Below are 24,873 nucleotides of genomic sequence, written 5' to 3' on the forward strand. Positions count from 1 at the left end.
TACCCCTCTCCTCCTTAACCCTCGATCTCACACGCTTACACAGAGTGAACATCGAAGGTAAACGGCAGCTCCTGCTTTCTCCTGCCTCCCGTCCAGGACTCCATGAAGCGTTTGTGGACTTTGTTATTCCGCAGCCTGGTCAACGCTTCCAAGTCCAGACCGTGGCTCCAGAAGAGATTCCCAAAGGAGGAAAAGACGGAACAACGCAGCAACAACGCAACAGGACACCAGGATTCGGCCGGGCGGGATAAGGTGAAGGACTGAAGGGATGGAGGGAGGGATGAGATGAGATGAGACCAGAGTGGAGACCAGACGAGGAGACGGACACCACGTTTAGGATTTTAGTGCTTAAAATAGCCGGCCTCGTCTGACACGGTCGGGGATTAGCAGCTTGACCTCTCTGACCTCGTGTTTACGGTGCTGCTGAAAGCCGAGAGCGCCGAGAGCATTTAGAAAATGTGGGGTATTTATGAAGAAAGTGTGTTGAGAAATGTCGAGTTCAGTTTAGTGCAAAAGTTTACACACCCTGTACATGCGAGGTGATCCTGCAGATAATCTGAAAGTGATCTAATGTGAAATTATTTATTAGCAAAGTTTTTTTTCCAAACCGAACAAGTTATCACCCAGAAATCAAGGGGGGTGCAAACTTTTGCACTGTAACTGTGATGTGTCAGGAAGCTGTGAGTCTAAAGGGTGAGTTTAGGATGAGGCTTTTATCGCTAACTTTATCCTGCTAGTATTTTTCCTGATTTGAAAAGAAGTTCTGTGGCTTTGTAGCGGTGTTTTCTGTGTCTGTGATCAGTTACTCTGCTTTTAATGATGGCTTTAAATCTGTAAACGATAACAAGCATGAATAAGGGTTTGGAGCAGCTACGCGCTGAGGCTTAAATAAAACAATTCAAATAAAGAAGGATTTACAAAGAAATAGTGTTTAATAATCTACATCATGACGGAGTGTTTTAATTAGGAGCAACGAGAAATGATGAATGAGACCGAGGGACTTAGTGAGTTAGCAAAAGAAAAATCGAGTATCGAAAATGTCTCGAGTTTAGTTTCATCTGAAAACTCTTTACGTGAGCTTGAGGTTGGATCATCATTTTTTTTAGATGAACATTTTTTCTCTTTGGGTTTATTTACTTACACACACACACACACACACACACACACACACACGTTTACATGCCCGTATAATTGGATTATTTTAGCTCAGACCTTTACTCCAACTCTTACAGAATCTTGATCTGGACTCGTCCCTCTGCAGCGGTTCTTTACATATAAGGAGAGAAAAAAGAAAAATGAAAAGAATCTCTTTTCCATTCAGGGTGTGGACACAACTGGACTGTTTATGTTACAGAAATGCACTCGAAGACTGAATGTGTTTAAAGACAAACATTTGAAACGGGGGTGAGATTTATTACAACGACTCTCTGGGTCTCTGGCTTTACAATACACCCTGTGTGTGTGTATTATGTGTGTATGTGTGTTTGTGTCTATATGTACAGTATGTGTGTATGTGTGTTTGTGTGTGTGTTTGTATCTGTATGTATGTGTGTGTGAATGTGTGTATGTGTGTGTGTGTTTGTGTCTGTATGTATGTGTGTGTGTGTTTGTGTGTGTGTTTGTGTCTGTATGTATTTGTGTGTGTGTTTGTATCTGTATGTATGTGTGTATGTGTGTGTGTTTATGTTTGTGTATGTTTGTGTGTGTGTGTGTGTGTGTTTGTGTGTGTGAGAGAGAGTGTGTGTGTGTGTTTGTGTGTGAGAGAGAGAGTGTGTGTGTGTGTTTGTGTGTGTATGTGTGTGTGTATGTGCGTTTGTGTGAGAGAGAGAGTGTGTGTGTGTTTGTGTGTGTGTGTATGTGTGTTTGTGTGTGTGTGTGTGTATGTGTGTTTGTGTGTGTGTGTATGTGTGTTTCTGTGTGTGTGTTTGTGTGTGTATGTGTGGTTGTGTGTATGTGTGTGTGTGTATGTGTGTTTGTGTGTGTGTATGTGTGTGTGTGTATGTGTGTTTGTGTGTGTATGTGTGTATGTGTGTGTGTATGTGTGTATGTGTGTGTATGTGTGTTTGTGTTTGTGTGTGTGTGTGTGTGTGTGTGTGTGTGTATGTGTGTGTCCTCTTTGTGTAGGACCCCAGCAGAGATCTTAAAAAGGCCTGATGGGGGTTGTTATGTAACTGCTGTGTAAATGTAAGATGGTGGTTCTGAGCAGTGTCCTGAATCAGGTCTGAGAGACAGGCTGCTTAATCTTATCACTATGTTCTTTATCATGTCCTGGAGCTGCTTCCTTTTAGACTCACAGTGAGAAAGGACGAGACATGATGATATTTTTGTACGTCCTGCTGTTACTAAAGGTCCATCACTGAATCTGAACCAGAGCAAATCTGGACCTGATGAAGGCTGGACTGATGTGGTATCTTACTGATGTGTTGTGAGTGTTGTGTAGGCAGCTTAGTGATCCTGAGCTTTATCAGGAAGGACGTTTTCACACCAAATACTAATAGTGCAAATACAGTTAGTGTCATATGGGGGACAAAAGATCACCAGCGTCAGTTTACTCTCCAGATCTAGAAGTCAATCTGCCTCCTGTTCAAACAACAGCATGCCTTTCTCTGCTAGTGAGAACCAGAGAAACAGGAAGAACTCCATTGTTCTTTCACTGATTTTAAATGATTTATGTAGAGCAACAACAGAACATACATAAACATCTGACATGATTCTTCTGCTACAAACGACCCCTGATGTTGATCGTAAAAAGTTTTAGATACAAAGCAGGTCAATATGGGATTGTGTTTTTATTCTCAGTCCTGTCTTTCCTCCCTCAGATCTCCATCCTCGTGTATCTGAGCTCCAGCAAGCAGGTTCTCACTGAGGTTCCCATCGGTGCTGAGACTCGGTGTAAAGACGTGGTGGAGTTCTGCAGGGAGGTCGGAGAGAGCGGCTGCCATCTCGTACACGTCTGCAGAGGAAAGGGTTCGTACTCACGTTTTTCATACTGCCTGTATTTTTTTTAAAACAATTATGACTATAAATTATACTGAATATCAAACCGATTGATTGTGTATTTGTTTTTGTTTTCAATATCTGATTAAATATAGATATTAGATATAAGATATAAAGTAAATGTGTGTGATGTTTGTGTCTGTAGAGAGTCTGATACCTTCAGATCAACTGATGATGGACTACCTGCAGAAATGGGGTCAGAGGAGGCAGGAGGTGAAGTTTTACCTGCAACACGAGAATGAGCGCAGCAGCAAGGGTGAGTAATACACACACACACACACACACACACACCTGCTCTAAATAAACATTACAGGCCATGTGGGAAAATTCAATCTGCTTAGCTTTGCACAATCTGGTGACTGAAACTGTTTCACTGAACATATCAGTGTGTGTGTGTGTGTGTGTGTGTGTGTGTGTGTGTGTGTGTGTGTGTGTGTGTGTGTGTGTGTGTGTGTGTATGTGTGTGTGTATGTGTGTGTGTACAGTATGTGTGTGTGTGTCTGTGTGTGTCTGTGTGTGTCTGTGTGTGTATGTGTGTGTATGTGTGTATGTGTCTGTGTGTGTGTGTGTGTGTGTGTGTGTGTGTATGTGTGTCTGTGTGTCTGTGTGTGTATGTGTGTGTATGTGTGTATGTGTGTGTATGTGTGTATGTGTGTGTATGTGTGTGTACAGTATGTGTGTGTGTGTGTGTCTGTGTGTGTGTGTGTGTGTGTGTGTGTGTGTGTGTGTGTGTGTGTGTGTGTGTGTGTGTCTGTGTGTGTGCGCACACTTTCATGCTCTCACCACAGAGACCCTGATTTAAGATCCTAAGTACAGAAAGTGATTGGTGTGTGTGCAGGCTGATAAACAGTGTGTGTACATTAAGTGTTTGTGTTCTGAGAAATGTACAGGAATAACTGTGCGGAGGACAAAGTGATGAGGAAGCAACATTTACTCATAGATAACTCGTGAGAACAGTGAATATTCGGATCTCAAACAGATATCAGGACAAGAAAATCCTGAAAGTGTCACGTCGAGGTGTTGAGACGCTTCAAAATGTTTACAATGCAATAAGAAGTGAAACAAAATCAGATTATGAGGCAAATGTTAAACAATCTACAGGTTCTGTTGACATTCTGTCCGAAGTCTGAACACATTTACACACACAGTCTGTGTCTGAATCACACTGATGGTGGATTATTGTGTCGCTTTGTAGAAGACAACATTCTGTTTTCCTATTTAAGCTTAAACAAAAATTTATAAAGAGTAAATCCTCCTAGAGCTTTCGAGCCACATGCACCAAATTCAGACATGTTGTAGACGCTGGTCTGAAGTTTGTTGCTGTTACTTTTCTAAGTGATCCGAGTACCGGTACTTCAGGTACCGGGTCTCAAAATGGTCTTTTTTCCCATAGACTCCCATTATAAATTTTAGAGGTTTATAACTCGGCAAGCTTTTGAACTATCTACACCAAACTCGTCCAGCTCCTTTAGAGTGATACTCTGAACAAAGGTTTAAATTGGTGTACCGACTGGCCTTTTGGTTGTCCCGCAGCCCCGCCCCAAAATATGCAAAACCAAAAAACTTTTTACAACATGGACAAGTGACATATCAAAACACTCAGAACAATGAGGGGAACTTCCTCACGTGTATTCTGCTCACATTACATGACGTCACGTGATGTCACTTGAAAATCAAAAATTAGCACAACATGGACAAGTGACATATCAAAACAATCAGCCCAATGAGGGGAACTTCCTCAGGAGTATTTGGATGATGTCACATGCTTGTCTCCGCTTACCTCCAAATGTTTTGCAACCTAGCTTTTTGTCCACTTGACTCCAAAAGCAACACTAACCCTAATGTCCACTTGCCTCCAAAAAGCACCATCCATTGCGAATACTTGCACCGTCAAAGCCAACATCAAAGTTTGTCGCGACGAACTTTACAAATCTAGTTGATATTTATATTTCATGTAAATACGCTGGAATAAATACAAATGTAAAGACTTCTTTGTATACATTTTACTTATCCGTGTCACCCGCTGAGGAGGATGAGGATGAGGATGAGGATAAGGATGTGATAGAAAGTTCTTGCCTTTGACATTTGCCACATTCTTTGTCTGAGTTCAGTGTTTAGACTGCGACTCTGTCCTATTTGGAGAGGAGCCTATTTTCCATCACATACATGTAAGTGGCTCTTGAAGTTGCGTAAATAATCACATTTGTGTGTGTGTGTGTGTGTGTGTGTGTGTGTGTGTGTGTGTGTGTGTGTGTGTGTGATTAGTCACCGCTGACCTGACCCTCTCTTTCCACTTGAGGTGGATGTGAGAAGCACACGCCGTCACTTTCCCATCTCACATGGAAGCTTCTTGAGAGAGATGGAGTGATAAGTGAGAGAGAGAGAGAGAGAGAGAGAGAGAGACATGAGCGTTTTAAATATTTATTTAGTTCTTTAGAAAATCTACATTCCATGATGTATATTGTGTACTGTGAAAATGTGTGTGTGTGTGTGTGTGTGTGTGTGTGTGTGTGTTTTCAGCTCAGACAAATGACCAAATGACAAATTATGAGCTCAGAGATCACACACATGGTCACATGGTTAATCAGGACTAATAAAGCTTAATGACAAGGCAGGAGATCAGACACACACATCAGACACAAACTCACATTTACGTTTACATTCAGACGCTTTTACCTGAGTGACCTGTAGACGTCCACAGAGTATTTGTTTTTCTGCAGATCAACTCGAGTCTATAGATTAAAGACACTAAAACTACAGAAATGATTATAGATCATTCACTCAGAATAATTGTCTTTATTTCTCCCTGATAATTATGTTCTTATTACAGATGAAGGTTTATTTAAAGCGACCATAGGAAAGATTTGAGAATGTCGCCCTCTCTGGTGGGAATATGGTATTGCAAGTGACTAATCACATTACTGTACATGTAGCTGACTAAAACTAGCTTGACTAGGTCTTGTTTGACAAACCTTTTATTGGATGTTCTCATTTGTAATTCAGCTGATCTCCTGCTCACTTCAGAGTGAACTTAAAGATGAGAATAATATCGTCTTGTGTCCTTCAGGAAGACAGACATCAGAGAATCTGAGCAGAAGGATGAAGGGGAGGATGGACAGATTGAGTGTAAACAGGGTACGTACATACACGCTGCACCTTCCTGTCGAGTCGGACCTTCTGTTTATATTTTGTAGTAATGACTGTAAAGTTTATGTTGTACGTCATCTGGGGACATGGCAGCCTAGTGGTTAAGGCGTTGGACTACTGATCGGAAGGTCATGAGTTTGAATCCCAGGTCCACCAAGCTGCCACTGCTGGGCCCCTGAGCAAGGCCCTCAACCTTCAATTGCTCAGTTGTATAATTGAAATAAATGTAAGTCACTCTGGAAAAGGGAGTCTGCGAAATGCTGTAAATTCACACTTATAGTCAAATGCATTTGGTGAGAACCTGAAATCTGATTGGCTGAATTTTAGGCTTTAAAATACAAAATGTTGAACCTCAAGTGTTTTACTTTTGTGTTGTTTTATGGATATTATTAAAACTACAGTTTTGCTTTTCATTCTTTTTCGCTCGGTGGTAGGTTTTCGTTGTATTCGTCTGTCTCTCTTTTCTTCCTTTCCTTTCTTGACTGATCTTTGGTTTGGTTTCCGCTGTTTAAATCCTGTATTTCTGCTGTAATATTATTTAGTGCTGTGTCACAGGACACGAACCTCTCTACCCAGAGCTACCAGCATCCACGTGATGTGTCTGGTGTGTTTTAGAGACAGCTGCAGGACATGAAGTGAAGCTGGTGCTCGATTACTGGATCATGTTTTAACCTTTGTAGTAAGCATATAAAGGCTAGTTGTTTGGAATGTAGCCTCAGGACTCGATTCAGGAAATAACATATTTAATCCTGCACTAGTTAAAGCAGTATAAAATCTATAGGTCCGTATACACACATACGTATATAGAGTATATGTTAATGTTCAGAGTGTGAGTGTTGTGTTTGGACATGTGTGAGTTATGATGGAGAAGCTGTAAGGAGAAAACGTCAGCGATGGAAGCCATAAACCTGCTGAGAATAAAAAACCACCTCAGCATGATTACGGCTTTGATTGACTCGCCAGGATGCTAAACGGCTTCCTCTCGCTGTCGCCTCCACACGCCGTACAGCTCTCTTATAGATCTGTCTTTATTTTCTCCCCAGGACATAAACTGCCCCGATCGGATCATAAATCACGTCCTGTGGGCCGACCGTGTTTACATACAGAGCGCTGAATTTTATGTTTGTGCTCATGAGGAGAAAATACAGCTGCTGGTTCAGTCAGTACTGGATATCTGTGCAGCTACATGTGCTGAAGAAGATACACGATTCATTAGGAAGCATTTTAACGAAATAACATAATAAAGGATAAACGAGTTACAGGAGGATGTGTGTTCAATCAGCTCGTAAACTGAACCTATGAAGAATATGGCATGTGCTTGTTTAAGCCTTCATGAACGGATATTTAGGACAAAGGTCATAATGATGATTTTGGTAGAAGTTTATAAACACATTCCCTGTTTTTAGTGTTGCCTCCAAAGCCCTGATCCTGACGGAGGGCATCATAAATACGAGGAGCAAATGGGAGAAACTGCTCACATACAGGGATTTAATTACTAAAAATCTCTTATCATATGGTGATATGATGAAGTTTTGTGTGAGGAGACATTTTTAACATTTATGGAAGGAGTCTCCAGTGTCAGCGCTTTTGTAACCGTATACACACACACACACACACACACACACACACACACACACACAGCAATCAATCAGCAGTTTCATCATTTCATTTTAAATTTATATTCGCTTGTGTCTTAAAATAAAGTAGAATAGATTAAGAATAAGTGTGTTGTATTACTCTCACTCTCTCACTCTCTCATTTTCTACCGCTTATCCGATGTGTTGTATTAATAAGGGATAAAAAGAAAAAAGATATTAACACATGAATTTTGATTATTATAATATTATCTTTTACATCATCAATATTTTCTGCAAGGAATAAAACTGTTGAAGGGAAAAAAATCACAAAAAGTTTATTCTTGCATTTTAAACAAAAAAAGGTTACTAAAGAGTAATAGAGTAATAGTGTAATAGTGTAATAGAGTAATAGAGTAATAGTGTAATAGAGTAATAGAGTAATGGTGTAATAGAGTAATAGAGTAATAGTGTAATAGAGTAATAGTGTAATAGTGTAATAGAGTAATAGAGTAATCGTGTAATAGAGTAATAGAGTAATAGTGTAATAGAGTAATAGTGTAATAGTGTAATAGTGTAATAGAGTAATAGAGTAATAGTGTAATAGTGTAATAGTGTAATAGAGTAATAGAGTAATCGTGTAATAGAGTAATAGAGTAATAGTGTAATAGAGTAATAGTGTAATAGAGTAATAGTGTAATAGAGTAATAGTGTAATAGTGTAATAGTGTAATAGAGTAATAGTGCAATAGAGTAATAGAGTAATAGTGTAATAGAGTAATAGTGTAATAGAGTAATAGTGTAATAGTGTAATAGAGTAATAGTGTAATAGAGTAATAGAGTAATAGTGTAATAGTGTAATAGAGCTACTTACAGACTCTGACACTGGAGGCTCCTTCCTTCAGTGACTGCATAAACACTGCAGTTTTTTTTTATAAACTTTTGTCCAAGTTTTCTGAAATCTTCAGGACAGAAGAGTTTACATTGTGCGGTTTCTCTGTAACATGACAAGCTGCTTTTTATATTATAAACTGCAAGAGAGGGTATAAAGAGATGCCAGTGAGCATTTATAGCTGCTGTAACATAAGTGACAAAAGGAAATAACTTTATCCTTTCTATGGTTAAGAGAATTATAACTAGTAAAATGTGTTGTTTATTATAACAGAATAATAACACAGAAGTAGCTAATAGATAAATTCAGAAGCTAAGCTAATAAATTAGTTGCAGTAACTGTGAGCTTGTATGTTAATGACTTCTCAACATCACTGAGTAAAACTGGTCCAGTAAACAGAGTTTATTGGTGGATTTACATGAAGAAGGATATTCCAGTTTGGAGCTGAGAAATTGATTAGAAGACAGTAAAATTTTGTTTAATTTTGTTTTATGTGGATTTGACGGAGTTCACGTTTTCTATCAGGAAACAGATCTCAGATCTCTCTGTTTTCCATGTCCCAGATGTCGAGGGATGTACGATCCGTTTCTGAGGCACTTTGTCGATAAGAGGCTGTGTAATAAAATCCTGCTCTATGTAGAGACTCTTACGCATGTGACTCGATAAAGCTTTGCCTTTAAGTGTGAGACAGCTGTGGCGCTGTGGTGCAGCATGAGGGGGTGCTGCAGAAAACAGAGTGTGTGTGTGTGTGTGTGTGTGAGAGAGAGAGAGAGAGAGAGAGGGAGAGAGAGAGAGAGAGAGAGAGGGAGAAGTGCTTGCGGGTCAGATGTGCTTTGAGAAGGAAAAACTTGCGCAGTGGAAGTGATGATCTGATAAAGGAGCCATATTTTCACTCCTCATCATAAACAGGAGGTCGTGACGTGACAGCGTTAAAGTGTTACTTCAACTCACAGAGATTCTACACAAGACTGCAGGACCTGCGCTCACACACACACACACACACACACACACACACACACACACACTCGTCTTAAACGGGATAAGACTCACCAGTGAGGCAGTCGGGATGGAGTGGAAGCATATCGAAGCTGTGCAGGAATTTACAGCTGAAGGACAATGCAGTAAAATCGAAGTGCGATCGTGTCTGATAAGCTGGGACTCTGCCCAGGTAAAAATCCTGCAGGGCTCCTCACTCGGTGTGTGTGTGTGTGTGTGTGTGTGTTCTTGTGCATGTGTGCGTGTGTGTGTGAGTGTGAGAGTCAGGCACTAAGACTGCATCAGAAGACTGGGACTTCCTCAGGGAGTTTGGGTCAAGGCTCCAGATAAATCTACCCTCAGCTGGTGATGGAGTGATGAATGATTCACTAATGAATCACTTCTTTGATAGATAGATAGATAGATAGATAGATAGATAGATAGATAGATAGTATAAAGAAGAAATGAAAATGAAGACTTATCCTCTTATTCTGAATTCAGACCGATTGATGGATAAATGGACGAAAGTAAAGGAGGTGGGTGAAAGATGGATAAGTGAAAAGATAATAACTAGTTGTTTGGGAGGGAGGATGGATGGATGGATGGATGGGCAGGTGGTCAAATAGTTGGATGATGGATGGACAGAATGTTGTGTAGGTGGATGTGTGGGTAGACAAGAGGGGTGGATGGACGGATGTAAAGGTGGATTGATGGATGAAAAAGGTGGATGGATGGATGAATGGATGGATAGATGAAGGGTTGGATTGTTGGATGGATGGATTGATTGTTGTATGAAGGGAGGGTGGATTAGATGGACAGATAGATGGATGGATAAAAGGTTGGATTGGTAATAGAGGGTGTGTGAATGGAAATTTCTAGATGGATAGATACGTGGATTGCAGATGTATGTAAGGGTTTATGGAGGTGTAGATGATGAAGGGAAGAAGAACGTCAAACCTTAGGATAGTGATAAAAAGAAAGATTGAGATGGGAAGAATAACGGAGAGAAAGTGTGTGTGTGTGTGTGTGTGTGAGAGAGAGAGAGAGAGAGAGAGAGAGAGAGAGAGAGAGAAGTAAAAAGGACAGAAAAAAGGAGAAAATATGAGAGAAAGAAAGTGACAGAAATACAGGGTAAAAGAGAGTAAATAAGTAAAATGAAATCATGCTAGCAGTTTAATTAGCTAGTTAGCATTCACTCACTGTTTACAAAGTTAGCGTTCAGTCACTAGGTTAGCTTCAGCTTAGTAGTTCTAAAAAGTTCCTCACTAAGTTCACAGGCAAAGATTTTTCTCCCTAAGTTGGTTTCCACTTTCTAAGCTTTCAGTCACATGGTTAGCTTTTACATGTTACTGCACCTTCTACCCTCTACAACAGGGTTCAGTTGCTACGATAGTTAGCACTGATTTATTAGACTAGCTTTCACTAGCCAGGAAATGTTTTGTTTTGTTGTCGTCTTTCACCTGTTAGGTTACACTGTACTCAGTAGAGTCGCTCGAATTTGGATGGAAAGTTTTATTTTTCTAGTTATCACTCAGTAGGTTAGACTTTCTTCACTAATTTTCCTTTTACTGACCAGGTTAGCGTTCACTTTCACTCGCTAGTTAGTTGCACAGACTTTATTATTAAATAGGAAAATTGGTAAGATAATAATAATAATAATAATAATAATAATAATAATAATAATGCACACAGATCTGCTCTGTTTGTCATGATGTATGAAAAGCTTTTTAAATGAATGATAAATAAATGTAAATCAGTCATATTCATCAGTGATGTTAATGATTGACAGGTTAATTCTGAGACACGGATAACGCAGTTTCTACGCTAAAGCCGTGACTCAGATTTGCAGCATAAGATTCCGATTCATCATTTAGTAAATAAGGCGAGTGTTCAGTGAGGCATCTCAGAGAATTGGGACGGAGCCAGTGAGTGTTAAATGCGCCACAGTGACCCGTACTGCGGAGGTGCAGGACCACAATTTCACTTCTGATTATGATTAAATGTGTGTGTGTGTGTGTGTGTGTGTGTGTGTGTGTGTGTGTGTGTTAGAGAACATATACAAAAGCAGGACTTCCTGTTCCTTCTCTCCAGGCTTTTCCTAGTGACTGCTACACTCTCAGCGTTTGTTACGCTCACATCTGCACTGCAGTACAGCAGCAGCGACTAACGTGACAGATGCAGTGCATATTGTAGTGACTTTATTCTTAGTGCACTTAGTAAGTAGCCTCTAGTGCAGGGGGACATCACGTACAGGCTGCTAGATAAACATTACTGATTTAATAAAAGACGTTTTAGGAGTCTTTTTGCAATTCTTGCAACTGTAAAACGTGTGTGTGTGTGTGTGTGTGTGTGTGTGTGTAGATGGGGACTACACATGTGGAGCTGACTCTGTCCGAGCTTCAGGAGATGGCCGTACGTCAGCAGCAGCAGATCGAGGCTCAGCAACAGATGCTCATGGAAAAGGTAAGCAAGCACCTTTACATGAACATCATTGACATTACATGAACATCAACTTTACACCTTTCCTGAACATCATTCTGCCATGTGTGTGCGTGCGTGTGTTCGTCTGAGACGAGTCCACACTACCTCACACACTGTTAGTGTTAAAACAGTAACTGAGAGGTTAAGAGCGTTTGGTGCTGTTTAGCTCTGTGAGAATGTGTGTGTGTGTGCGTGTGCGTGTGTGTGTTATAAGAAGCCATGTTTAACTCAGACAGACGTGCACACATGGGAATTCGGACACACCCAGACATGTGATATGAGGACACTGTCTCAGCTGTCTTTAGATCTGGATTCGTCCAATCAGCCGTGTGGGCAAAACAGTTTGTAAGAGAGCAGAGAATTCCAGAAGGTTTGTGGAAATGTTCCTTTGACATCCTGGTCCATGCCGACATATTTACATGCTGCAAATCTCTCACTGTACCACGTCCCAGCTGTGGTGTAACAGATTGAGAACCGGTGTCTGATGTCCACTATGTTCATGTTCATGGAACCAGTTGGAGATGACTTTGTGATGTTATTATGCTTGAAGACAGTCTGTAGCTTCTACCATCCTGAAATGCTGACACCACAGCATTAGATCAGATCCACAGGTTCATGCTGTTGATGGCAAATTCTGATGCAGCAGAAATTAAGATTCATCAGCGCAGAGCAGAAGTTTCACTCATCTTCACCTGTCCAGTTGAGCCGCTGCCGAGCGTGGGCTCTGATTTCAGCTCCTCGCTGACACGAGAGGAACCTGATGTTGATCCACTGAGATTGTTCAGTAGTCCAGGTTTGGTTGAGCTGCAGCATGTTGTGTTCTGAGATGCTTTTCTGTTCATCACGGTTATAAAGTGTATTTATTTATTGACTCAGGCTTGAAATAACTGTAAGGCATTCAGTCATGACGTCACAAGGAATTTAATGCCGCGGGATTTTTATAAACTGTAAATGAAAATCTAAGAGAAGCCGAAGAAATATCAGAGTTTTTCTTCTCTCCTGAACGTCAGTCTGACACTGTGTCATGAGACACTGACCTTAGTGTGTGAGTGCACACACAGGGTTTAGGTCAGTGTGTGTGTTTGTGTGGGTGTACGTGTAAAGCTCTGAGTCTCAAACAACAGCAGGAAGGGGACTCACTCAATGGCGACAGGAAATTACATTAGCACAAAGCTGCAGCTGCCAGGAAATGGCAGAATGAAAAGTGTGTGAATGAAATGTCCTGAAGTTTGAGGAAAGTAGGAAGAGGAGAAGAAGGAGAGAGAAAGGAGGATCATATGATGCTTTGAATCATCTCAGGACTCCAGCAGTCGCTCTCCAGAACATTCATGGATACGATTTGTTTACGCTTTAAAGAATTTATCGAGCATCAGGTAAAAGAACACAAGACTATTTTCATGTTTTCAGATGTATTTTGTTTTTTTTTTAAGTATTCAGATCACAAAGTGTTCAGTGTCACTGGATAAATATTTAACAATTATTAATGAGAGGTGATAATAAATCGTGACTAATATCTACATGGAGAGGAGCTTTTTGTTTATTTGAACTGACTTTAGTTTTTAAAAGTTTCTGTAAAAAAAAAAAAACAGAAAATATAATCCATAAAAAATAATTTATGAATCCTAAATCCTTAAACAATAGTTATGTTTGAAGTTTTTCCCATCTTCATCTAGATATAAGAAGTAAAAAGCTAAAATTCGGATCGGTCATGCCATATTGCTGTTCCAATACTTTCGGAGGGGACTGTAGTTATGTTTGTTTATTTATTATGAAAGGTGCCAATACTTCTGGAGTCTTGTTTGTGAAATGTGTTTTGTCAAAATTCTATTAGTGTTTTAATACCTGCTGAGAAAAACACTCACTGTGGATATCTGGTATTAATGATTATCTGTGCGTGTGTGTGTGTGTGGGTGTGTGTGCGTGCGTGCGTGCGTGCATGCGTGTGTGTGCGTGTGTGCATGCGTGTGCTTGTGTGTGTGCGTGTGCTTGTGTGTGTGCGTCTGTGTGCATGTGTGTGTGTGTGTGTGTGTCTGTGTGTGTGTGTGCTCATTATGAATTTGTATTGCTGAATTAGCGTACATATTTGTGGTGCGAGCTGCAGTAGCAACCCTGTGGTAATATAACTTTGTTCATATTCAAATGCTTTTGTGTGTGTGTGTGTGTGTGTGTGTGTGTGTGTGTGTGTGTGTGTGTGTGTGTGTGTGTGTGTGTGTGTGTGTCATTGCATTGTGTCAGTTTATTCTAGAGAACGCCAGTCTGTGAGTCAGCAAAAAACATTTTAACATTCTCTCTGCTTTATTCACACACACACACACACACACACACACACACACACACACACACACACACACACACACACACAGTCCTTGTTTTCATCTTTTTTAATTATCTATCTCATTTTTAATTATGTGTCTTCTTCATTCAGACTCTCAGACAAATAGGCCACGTCCCCTTCACTGGTTTAATCACAAAAAAGGCCACTCCTCTTTTAATTAACTGTTATATAACTTATATTGCTTTAATCTATGAATGTTTGTGTGTGTGTCTGTGTATGTGTTTGTGTGTATGTCTGTGTGTGTGTGTGTCTGTGTGTGTGTGTCTGTCTTTGTGTGTGTTTGTGTATGTCTGTGTGTTTGTGTGTCTGTCTGTGTGTGTGTGTTTGTGTGTGTCTATGTCTGTCTTTGTGTGTGTTTGTGTGTGTGTTTGTGTGTATGTCTGTGTGTGTCTGTGTGTGTGTGTCTTTGTGTGTGTCTGTGTCTGTCTTTGTGTGTGTTTGTGTTTGCGTGTGTTTGTGTGTGTTTGTGTGTCTGTCTTTGTGTGTGTGTGTGTTTGTGTGTATGTGTGTGTGTCTGTCTTTGTGTGTGTTTGTGTATGTCTGTGTGTTTGTGTGTCTGTCTGTGTGTGTGTCTTTGTGTGTGTCTATGTCTGTCTTTGTGTGTGTTTGTGTGTCTGTCTTTGTGTGTGTGTGTGTTTGTGTGTATGTGTGTGTGTCTGTCTTTGTGTGTGTTTGTGTATGTCTGTGTGTTTGTGTGTCTGTCTGTGTGTGTGTGTCTTTGTGTGTGTCTATGTCTGTCTTTGTGTGTGTGTGTGTGTGTGTGTATGTGTTTGTGTGTCTGTCTGTGTGTGTGTGTCTTTGTGTGTGTCTATGTCTGTCTTTGTGTGTGTGTGTGTGTGTGTGTGTGTGTGTGTGTGTGTGTGTGTGTGTGTGCAGGAGCAGCGACTGCGTTATCTGAAGCAGCAGGATCATCATCAGGGTCTGACTACACCAGAAACAGAGAAACTACAGAGGCTGAGGGAGCGAGTGGAGAGTCAGGAGGCCAAGCTGAAGAAGATCCGTGCCATGAGGGGGCAAGTGGACTACAGCAAACTGATCAACGGAAACCTGTGTATGATCTCAACACCTCATTTAACACAATCCTCACATTCCAGCTGAATGCTGCTGATGATGATAATGTCAAGCTTTAGGCCACGCCCCCTTCCTGGGTCTAAATTCTGTACTAAAAGAGAAAAGTGATGTAGCTGTGATTGTTTTACATGTGTTTGTTTTAAGCAAATTGTTGAACAAATTACGTCGTTTTAGTCCACGATGCTAAACTGGTAGCTATCATTACTCGCTAGCTACATTAGCTTTGTGTTAACGCAAACAATACACAACAAACATGTCCTGCTGATTGTTTACATTCTGGTGTAAAACATTGGGACAATACTGAGTCTTTGGTGTGTGTGTGTGTGTGTGTGTGTGTGTGTGTGTGTGTGTGTAGCGGCAGAGATCGAGCATGTAAGCAGTTTGTTTCAGGAGAAGCAGGTGGAGCTGCAGCAGGCTGTGGTGAAGGTGGAGCAGCTCACACAGCAGCTGGAGGAACTGAGAAACAAACGCATTACAGAGTCACAGCCTGTAGGGGGCAGCGCCCTGGAACTCCACAAAATGTACCAGGAGCTGCAGGTACCACAGACACTCACACACACACACACACGCGCACACACACGCGCACACATACACACGTGCACACATACACACGTGCACACATACACACACATAGACACACACGCGCACACATACACACAGACACATACACACACACACGTGCACACATACACAGACACACAGACACACACACATACTCACACCACACACACACAGACACACACGCACACACACACAGACACATACACACACGCGCACACATACACACGCGCACACATACACACACAGACACACACACGCACACACAGACACACACATGCAGGCACACAGACACACACATGCACGCACACACAGACACACACACACACGCGCACACAGACACACACACACAGACACACACACATACTCACACACTCACACTCTCAAATCCACATCGCAAGCATTAACAAGCATGACAATATATTAGCAAACATTTGTAAATTTAACTTTAAATTTGTGTGTGTGTGTGTGTGTGTGTGTGTGTGTGTGTTTATTTAGATGAGGAACAAACTGAATCAGGAGCAGAACACTAAACTCCAGCAGCACAAGGACATGCTGAACAAACGTAACCTGGAGGTGAGCATGATGGACCGACGCATTGAGGAGCTGAGAGAGCGCCTCTACAGGAAGAAAGCCGAGGTGTGTGTTACAGTGTGTAAAAACCTAACAGACACTCTGTGTTATCTTCTTCTGTCATGAAGCCCTTTAGCTTCGATCTGACTTCTGTATCAGGGTCCCTGATACCGTGCTGGACTTTAACCGTGTACATTATTTCTGTCAGTGTTTCACTGATAGAAAATAATTTGGAAAATAAAATTGACTTCATTGCGTCATTTTAACAGCACTCAATATTTTACTGTAACATCATGACACACAGAGTTATTATGATTCCAAATGGAAATCAAATTCACTGTTATATTATTACACACTCAGACACACACACACACACACACACACACACACACACACACACAGATGGAGAGGAGCAGCAGTCATGTTCAGTGCAGTGTGTGTTGGAGGTCTTGGATGATTTTTAGGTTCTTGACTGTGGAATTAAAATAAGATTTTTGGTATCACACACGCGCACACACACATACACACACAAACACATACACACACAAACACACACACACGCGCACACACACATACACACATACACACACACACACATACACACACACACACACACACACACACGCACACACACACGCACACACACACACACACGTCTTACTATACCTCTGAGGACTTTCCCCAACCCACAAAACACAACAACAACAACAACAACAATAATAATAATAATAATAATAATAATAATAATAATAATAATAATAATAAAAAATCATGCTTTGTTTAATACACAATTATAAATAAATAAATAAATAATTTGCTCTCTCTCCTCCACAGTTAGGGCGTATGAGCGCTCCCTCGTCCCCTCAGTCTGTTCCCATCACATCTGGCCGCGTCGCTGCAGTGTTTCCCTACATCCAAGTTCCCACAGTGAATGGAAGGCAGGATGGAGGCTACCCTTTGACCCCTGACACCCTTAAACCACACCCACTTCCTGCTCAAATCAGCCACACTCGATCCAGATCAGGTGAGAGGTTTGACGAAGTGCTTGTAGTTCCAGGTTCAGCGATTGTGGAGCTTTCCAACTGACTTCTTCCATCTTCAGATCAGACATCAGACTAACCAAATGCACTTGGTCTAAAACCAAACCTTCTGTATTTATGAACAAGACTTTAGAAAAACGACATCAGTTCTAAATGTTAAACTTAACTCATCCAAACAAAGACACCCGGCGTGACAGAGATTCACCTCCTGCAGCTCTCAGAAGCACAGCAGGTGAAGGACGTTTGTCTGAAGCATCCGATTTCTCTGGAAGTTCCATTACATCAGTACTGAAATACGCCACAGTTACATGTTATACTTTATATTATACACATGTACACCTGCACAAGGACAAGTTACAGCTCAGGGTTTAAAATATGACCAGAAGAACACAGTGTCCTACTTCTTCAACAAGAAGATAAAGTGGTGTTTCTGTATTAACGATGATGAACGAGTGAAGGATAAAAAAACATCGTCGTTTGCTCTTGCGTTCATTTCGTCCTGTTTGAAAATGGAGCACAGGAAAAAGACGACTGCGTTACTGGGGATTTTTCACACTGATCCAGTTCTAGTTTCAGGAGAAATGAAGCACAAAAATCTCCTTTTTTAGTTGAACGCATGTGAGGTTCGGTTTCTCGGAGTGTGTGTACGTTACACCGAGTGTGTTCTTCAGCATGGACGAAGTACACACAGCTCATACAGAAGATTTGTGTGAGACTGAGCTGGAAGAAAGTTCAGAAGGTCACAGACTTCACTGGAGGCTTCGGCTGCTGTTACGTAATTTCTAGGAGGCCGTGAGCAGGTTACAATAAATTACATCATTGAATTAAGCCTGCAGCGAGATCTCAATCCTTAAAGTCACAGTCTGAGGTGTTTAACCTTTCATTGCTCTCTGTGTCAAGAAAATATTTAATAGTCTAAAATGGTTCTTCTGTAAAGAACATGAAGCTGGAACTATGGTGTACATCACTGAGATGACTACAGAGATGATCCCGGGTCAGTGGGGAAGTGTCACTGTTTGTCAACACACACACACACACACACACCCACACACACACAGAGCACCATTGTAATCTCTTTAGCCTGATCTGAGAAGAGGACGTTCCACAAATAAACTCCGCACCAAGCCGTGATTAGTGGAGTCTTAAGTGTCGAGTGTTTAGTCTTCTGTGTGTTATGTCTCTGAACATTTTCACCGTTTCTTTTTATACCTCATTCCTCATCTCTCGCTCCGTCCATCCTTACAGCAAACGATGCAAATTGGAACATGTCCTCACTCAAAGCCCCGGACTGGAAGGACACGAGCCAGAACCCGGACAAAATGGTGAGACGTTGAACTCCGTCTGACTCTGTATGAGTTACTGCGTTACAGATTTCTGATGAATTCTTTCATTATTATTGTTAACAATCCTTAGCTCTTAGTATCCATTATAATAAAGTATATTGGTTATAATATTACAATAAAATAGATCAATTAAATTGTCACTTCAATCTACTATTGAATTCCTTTTAACCTAAATGTAAATAATTTCACACTTTCTGTCCTTCCTCAAGAAATGATTAGATTTTATTATTTTTTAACAATTATTAATCATTTATTTCCACTTTAGGTTTTATTTACTTACTGATATTTATTAATTTGTTTGCTTGTTTGTTGAGATAATTACACACAGACATTTTTTTCACTTCTTTACCAAGGGTGCCAATAATTCTATATGATACAGCAGATTACATGCTCATTTTTAACACTGTCTGCTCCACTATAGGGGTCTCCTAAAGTCCTGGGTACTATAACCACCTTGTCCAAACATCCTCCCCCCATCTACGGCACGTACCCCAGTGTGGGGCATCACTCCACCGTCTGTGCCACGAACTCTCTGCCACGCTCGGCACCAGGCACGCTGTCCTGGCACAGATCCTCTGGTTCATCATCGCAGCAGATCCAGCAGAGGATCACCGTCCCTCCGAGTCCCACGCTCTCGGTCGGCTCGCCTGTCGTACCCCCGAGCGAGAGGAGTAGCGACGCCCCTTTGGCTGCAGCTGTGCGACCGTTTTATTCGGACCGGTGGTCACGACCTCAGTCTCCTCGCAAAGGTCCTGCTACAATGAATTCCAGCTCCATCTATCACATGTACCTGCAGCAGCCAACAGCCAAAAAAACCCAAAGCAGCAGCACCAGAGCTTCAGTAAAAGCAGGTTAGTGTAAAAAAAATGATATACAAAGTGAGCCTGAAGTTAGCAAATATCAAAAAAATGTAGTTATTTAAATTATTCAACTAATTGATGAACTAAATTGCTGACTGTAAATCAGCGACTAAACTGTAAGAGTAAATTAAATGTAACTAGAAATGGACAAAAAGTATAATGTCATTCTTTAATTAATTAATAAATAAAAGTTAAGCAGATTAGCAAAACAGTTGCCATTAAAGAAAAATGATCAACTTGCACAAGTGTTGGAGTGAACACCATAACACCATCATCACACCACGCTACCATTGATCATTTCTCTATAACAGAACCACACACTGCTTTATGTCAGACATTAATTGTTTAATTGCAGCTTTATTTTCTTTACATCGCTTCCTTTTCTCTGTTCAGTCTACGGAAAGCCGTTGCTGCCGAGCTCCGTCTCCTCGTCTCCTGTTCCGTTCCAGCATCAGTCCTCCAGAGATGATTCGGAGCGTGAGTCTGAACCTGAGATTACCCACAATCCTCAGCCCAGCGTAGAGAACATCCCTCGGCCCCTGAGCCCCACTAAACTCACTCCGGCTCACTCGCCCCTGCGCTACCAGAGCGACCTCGACCTGGAGGTGCTAAGGAGGAAGCTTGCCAACGCTCCTCGTCCTCTTAAAAAGCGGAGCTCCATCACCGAGCCTGAGGGCCCCAACGGCCCCAACATCCAGAAACTTCTCTACCAACGCTTCAACACGCTCGCCGGAGGCATGGAGACGGTCACGCCGTTCTTCCAACCAGACACTGCCCTAAATTTATCCGGCAATGTTGATTCTGTTAATGGAAATGCAATGGAAGCAGCTGTAACAGCCACCGTGGCACCGATGCCAACGCCAACGCCTGTCACAGAGCCCGCACCAGTACCATCACCCACATCCGACGCTGATGAGAATCAACAGGTGCAAAAACCCAATCATACAGAAACTCCGGAGATTACAGACGCCACCGACCCAAAAGGAGGTTCTGAGGATAGTCATAACAACAACCAGGATGAAGACACAGAGTCTGCAGCAGCAGAGACAGAAGACACTGAGAAGAACATGGTGAGTGTTTCACCTGGACCTTATGGGAATAATGTCGCTACTGGTACAAGATTCCAGGTGCTTTTACATATGAAGACTTCAGTCAGTTTAAACAGAACCTTAGTGTGTTCTACTACTTAGCGCCATTGTGAGTTAAGCTTGTGAGAAAGCAGAACTTCACTCAGATGTTCTTGGGCTCCAGAGAGACTTATTGAGTTCGCCGTTCCCTTGAACTCTGTGATTTATGTGACCTTTTTTAGCCCTTCATGACTAATTTCCACTGAGAATTTTCTTATTTCTGATCTAATTATAGGTGAAGAGGACGAACCTGAAGAAACCCGGCTCTGAGAGGACGGGCCACGGCCTCAGGGTGAAGTTTAACCCGCTGGCGCTGCTTCTGGATGCATCTCTGGAGGGCGAGTTTGACCTGGTGCAAAGGATCATATATGAGGTACGAAACAGTCTAAATAATAAAAATGATGAGTGACGCAGTGGTGTGAAACGTCAGGGTGGTAACAGGAACTGGGCTTCACCAGGCACTTCTTTATTATTGGGTTTTATTTCAGGTGGAGAACCCCAGCACTCCCAACGATGAAGGCATCACACCGCTCCACAACGCCGTGTGTGCTGGTCATTACCACATCGTCAAGTTCCTGCTGGATTTTGGAGTGAACATCAACGCAGCAGACAGCGACGGATGGTAAAGGCGACGTATTACGTAATAATAACGTATTAAAGTAAATTAAAACGGATTATTGAACGAATCTCTGTTGCACGTAACAGGACGCCGCTGCACTGTGCCGCCTCGTGTAACAGCGTGCATTTGTGTAAGCTCCTGGTGGAGTCCGGGGCGGCCATCTTCGCCACCACCATCAGCGACGTGGAGACGGCGGCCGATAAGTGTGAGGAGATGGAGAACGGTTACGTGCAGTGTTCACAGTTTCTCTACGGTGAGAGAAACCAGTGAATGAGTGAATGAGAGTGTGTGTGTGCCCTGTGATGGGTTGGCACTCCGTCCAGGGTGTATCCTGCCTTGATGCCCGATGACGCCTGAGATAGGCACAGGCTCCCCGTGACCCGAGGTAGTTCGGATAAGCGGTAGAAGATGAATGAATAGAATGATTGAATCTGAAATGTCACATTTTAAATGAATTGTGATGCTCCATAATTTATCAGATAAATCAAATATCCCAAACTGCTGTGTGTTAAGAATACAGTAGAACACTTCAGGGTGGTAACTTTGGCTCGTAAAATAATAAACAGTAACACGAATTTTAGCTTTTCATCTTAATTCTTAATCTGATAAATCTGCCTTCCTGCAGAGTCCCAGGAGATAAACATTTACTTAAAACAAGCAAACATTTAATTAGAGACAAACATGAGGTAAATAAATGTAAATGAAATGGATTTACAGACAACTCGAGCTGTTCAACCCTCTGATTCTCTCTTAGGTGTGCAGGAGAAGCTGGGGGTGATGAATAAGGGGACAGTTTATGCTCTGTGGGATTACGAAGCTCAGAGTCCAGACGAGCTCTCGTTTCGTGACGGACAAGCTTTAACGGTGCTGAAGCGCAGAGACGAGAGTGAAACTGAGTGGTGGTGGGCCAGACTTAATGACAAGGAGGGCTACGTTCCCCGAAACCTGCTTGGGGTAAGCATGAGAACTCAACATCACTGTATACATCACTAATATAAAACATCACTAATATAAAACATCACTAATATAAAACATCACTGAGACTAACAGACACAATGAGACTAAGGAGCCACACCTCCTTCACTGTGACTGACACATAGGCCACACCTCCTTCACTGTGACTGACACATAGGCCACACCTCCTTCACTGTGACTGACACATAGGCCACATCTCCTTCACTGTGACTGACACATAGGCCACACCTCCCTCATTTGACCTGAAATACAGGCCACATGTCCTTTACTGAAATTGACACATAGGCCACACCTTCCTCATTGGACCTGAAATAGAGGCCACACCTTCTTCACTGTGACTGACACAAAAGCCAAAACCATTTTACTGTGACTGACACATAGGCCACACCTACCTCATTGGACCTGAAATTAGAGGCCACACCTCCTTCTCTGTGACTGACACAAAGGCCAAACCCCTTTTACTGTGACTGACACATAGGCCACACCCCTTCACTGTGACGACACATAGGCCACACCTCCCTCATTTCACCTGAAATAGAGGCCACACCTCCTTCACTGTGACTGACACAAACGCCAAACCCCTTTTACTGTGACTGACACATAAGCCAAACCTCTTCACTCTGACTGACACATAGGTCACACCCTCTTTTCTGTGACTGACATTAAGGCCACACCCCCTTCACTGTGACTGATTCTGTATCTGTTGCTCTACCAAGGATATTAGAATCAATCTTTATTTATTTTCACTATTTTTTGTGCAGTTGTACCCGAGGATTAAACCCCGACAGAGGTCCCTAGCGTAGCGCCCCCTGATGGACAGGAGCCCCAGCTGGACATTTTGCTCCATTTCTCTTGTTTAGAGCCACTGAGATAAGAGTGTGTGGCAGCTAGGACCTGAGACTGAAGCTTGGATTTATTCATCTGCCAGAAGAGATTTGGTGAACAGAGGTCCGTTTTCAGCCTGCAAAACGGATCTTATCTTTTAAAAAAAATAAAAATCAATAAATCCTGCTCCCTTTCACCTCGAAGTCTGTCAGGTGAAAACACACCAGTTTTCCTGTTACTTTTCATGCTGGTGTGTGTTTGTGGGACGTGAAAGTGATGAAAGGACTAAGGAAATGCTCAAGGATAGTGAGCAGGTCTACTGAGGTCTCAAGGTCTACTGAGCAGGTGATTCGACGGAAGGAAGGAAGGAGCTTGAAGGTGCAGCGAGAGACACAGAAATACGAGTGCAGAGGAGTTTGTGTGTGAAGTGGTGGTGCTGTAAGAGACAGGACACGTAGGTTAAATAAGTGATGGTGGCTGGAAAGTCGTGAAAAAATGGTAAAAGGCTGCATTTCCAATCTAGGAGGAAATAATAAAAGTTGTACACACCTGCATTCATACATACATACATTATCTCCAGATGTACACGAAGAGACGAGATGTGTTTGGTGTTGAAACAGTTGCTTGTGTTGGAGTCACAAGGTCAATGAAACCAGAGTTTCCATTCAGTTCACTTTCATAAGATAGCAGAACAAGTCCTTTACATAAGGTTTGAGTCTAAACTGGTGGCCTTGTAGCTCAAGTGAAAAGCAAATCCCAGACGCACGAGCGCGTCTCAGCCGATCGTCTACGTCTGATGTTAATAAAATGTCATTTATCCTGCTTTAATGGTTCTGGTGTCTGGGTGACGTACTACGGAACTAACAATAATAACGATACCTGAAAATAATATTAATATAATAATAATGCAGTGTAATACACCTGATTGTTTTTGCAACTTCATTCATGCCACATGCCGTGTAAATGTGCATAATAAAGACGTTCTCACATTGGGAAACATAAGAACTCTCACAGAAGAGAAGTGCTTGTTCATTGTCTATAATATAATGATTTTATTTTATTATGCCTTTAATTTTATAATATGATTTTTTCATTCATTCATCTTCTACCGCTTATCCGAACTACCTCGGGTCACGGGGAGCCTGTGCCCCGATCTCAGGCGTCATCGGGCATCAAGGCAGGATACACCCTGGACGGAGTGCCAACCCATCACAAGGCACACACACACTCATTCACTCACACACACACACACACACACTACGGACAATTTCCCAGAGATGCCAATCAACCTACCATGCATGTCTTTGGACCGGGGGAGGAAACCAGAGTACTCGGAGGAAACCCCTGAGGCACGGGGAGAACATGCAAACTCCAAACACACAAGGTGGAGGCGGGAATCGAACCCCCAACCCTGGAGGTGTGAGGCAAATGTTCTAACCACTAAGCCACCATGCTGCGATGATTTTTTGTACATTTTAATCT

At 42.0% G+C, this 24,873-nt stretch overlaps 1 protein-coding gene across 4 annotated transcripts; it reads left to right on the forward strand.

The window, feature by feature from the left end:
* Positions 1–12: 12 nt before the first annotated feature.
* On the forward strand, positions 13–24,214 carry ppp1r13ba (protein phosphatase 1, regulatory subunit 13Ba). Of its 4 annotated transcripts, none has more exons than XM_060880549.1 (17): positions 13–252; positions 2,820–2,967; positions 3,143–3,253; positions 6,065–6,132; positions 11,946–12,047; positions 15,277–15,451; positions 15,827–16,008; positions 16,528–16,605; positions 17,437–17,626; positions 18,888–18,964; positions 19,407–19,836; positions 20,239–20,915; positions 21,208–21,345; positions 21,461–21,594; positions 21,678–21,844; positions 22,346–22,545; positions 23,328–24,214. In XM_060880549.1, exons 1-17 carry the CDS (start codon positions 103–105, stop codon positions 23,367–23,369), a joined length of 3,069 nt encoding a protein of 1,022 aa, XP_060736532.1. In that variant the 5' UTR covers positions 13–102; the 3' UTR covers positions 23,370–24,214. The 4 variants fall into 4 exon arrangements, with proteins under 4 accessions (XP_060736532.1, XP_060736531.1, XP_060736533.1 ...); XM_060880548.1 differs by having other exon boundaries at positions 14–252; positions 16,528–16,668; XM_060880550.1 differs by lacking the exons at positions 13–252; positions 2,820–2,967; positions 3,143–3,253; positions 6,065–6,132 and adding an exon at positions 9,423–9,777 and having other exon boundaries at positions 16,528–16,668.
* Positions 24,215–24,873: the final 659 nt, after the last annotated feature.

This window comes from Tachysurus vachellii, chromosome 10 (genome assembly GCF_030014155.1).
Source record: "Tachysurus vachellii isolate PV-2020 chromosome 10, HZAU_Pvac_v1, whole genome shotgun sequence".
NCBI classification, from domain to species: domain Eukaryota; kingdom Metazoa; phylum Chordata; class Actinopteri; order Siluriformes; family Bagridae; genus Tachysurus; species Tachysurus vachellii.

Bases quoted from the DNA above. Each gene is read 5' to 3' on its own strand.
- ppp1r13ba (XM_060880548.1), top strand. From the start codon at position 103: ATGAAGCGTTTGTGGACTTTGTTATTCCGCAGCCTGGTCAACGCTTCC. The intron at 2,968-3,142 runs GTTCGTACTCAC...TTGTGTCTGTAG, and splicing joins ACACGTCTGCAGAGGAAAGG to AGAGTCTGATACCTTCAGAT. The intron at 16,669-17,436 runs GTGTGTGTTACA...TCTCCTCCACAG, and splicing joins TCTACAGGAAGAAAGCCGAG to TTAGGGCGTATGAGCGCTCC.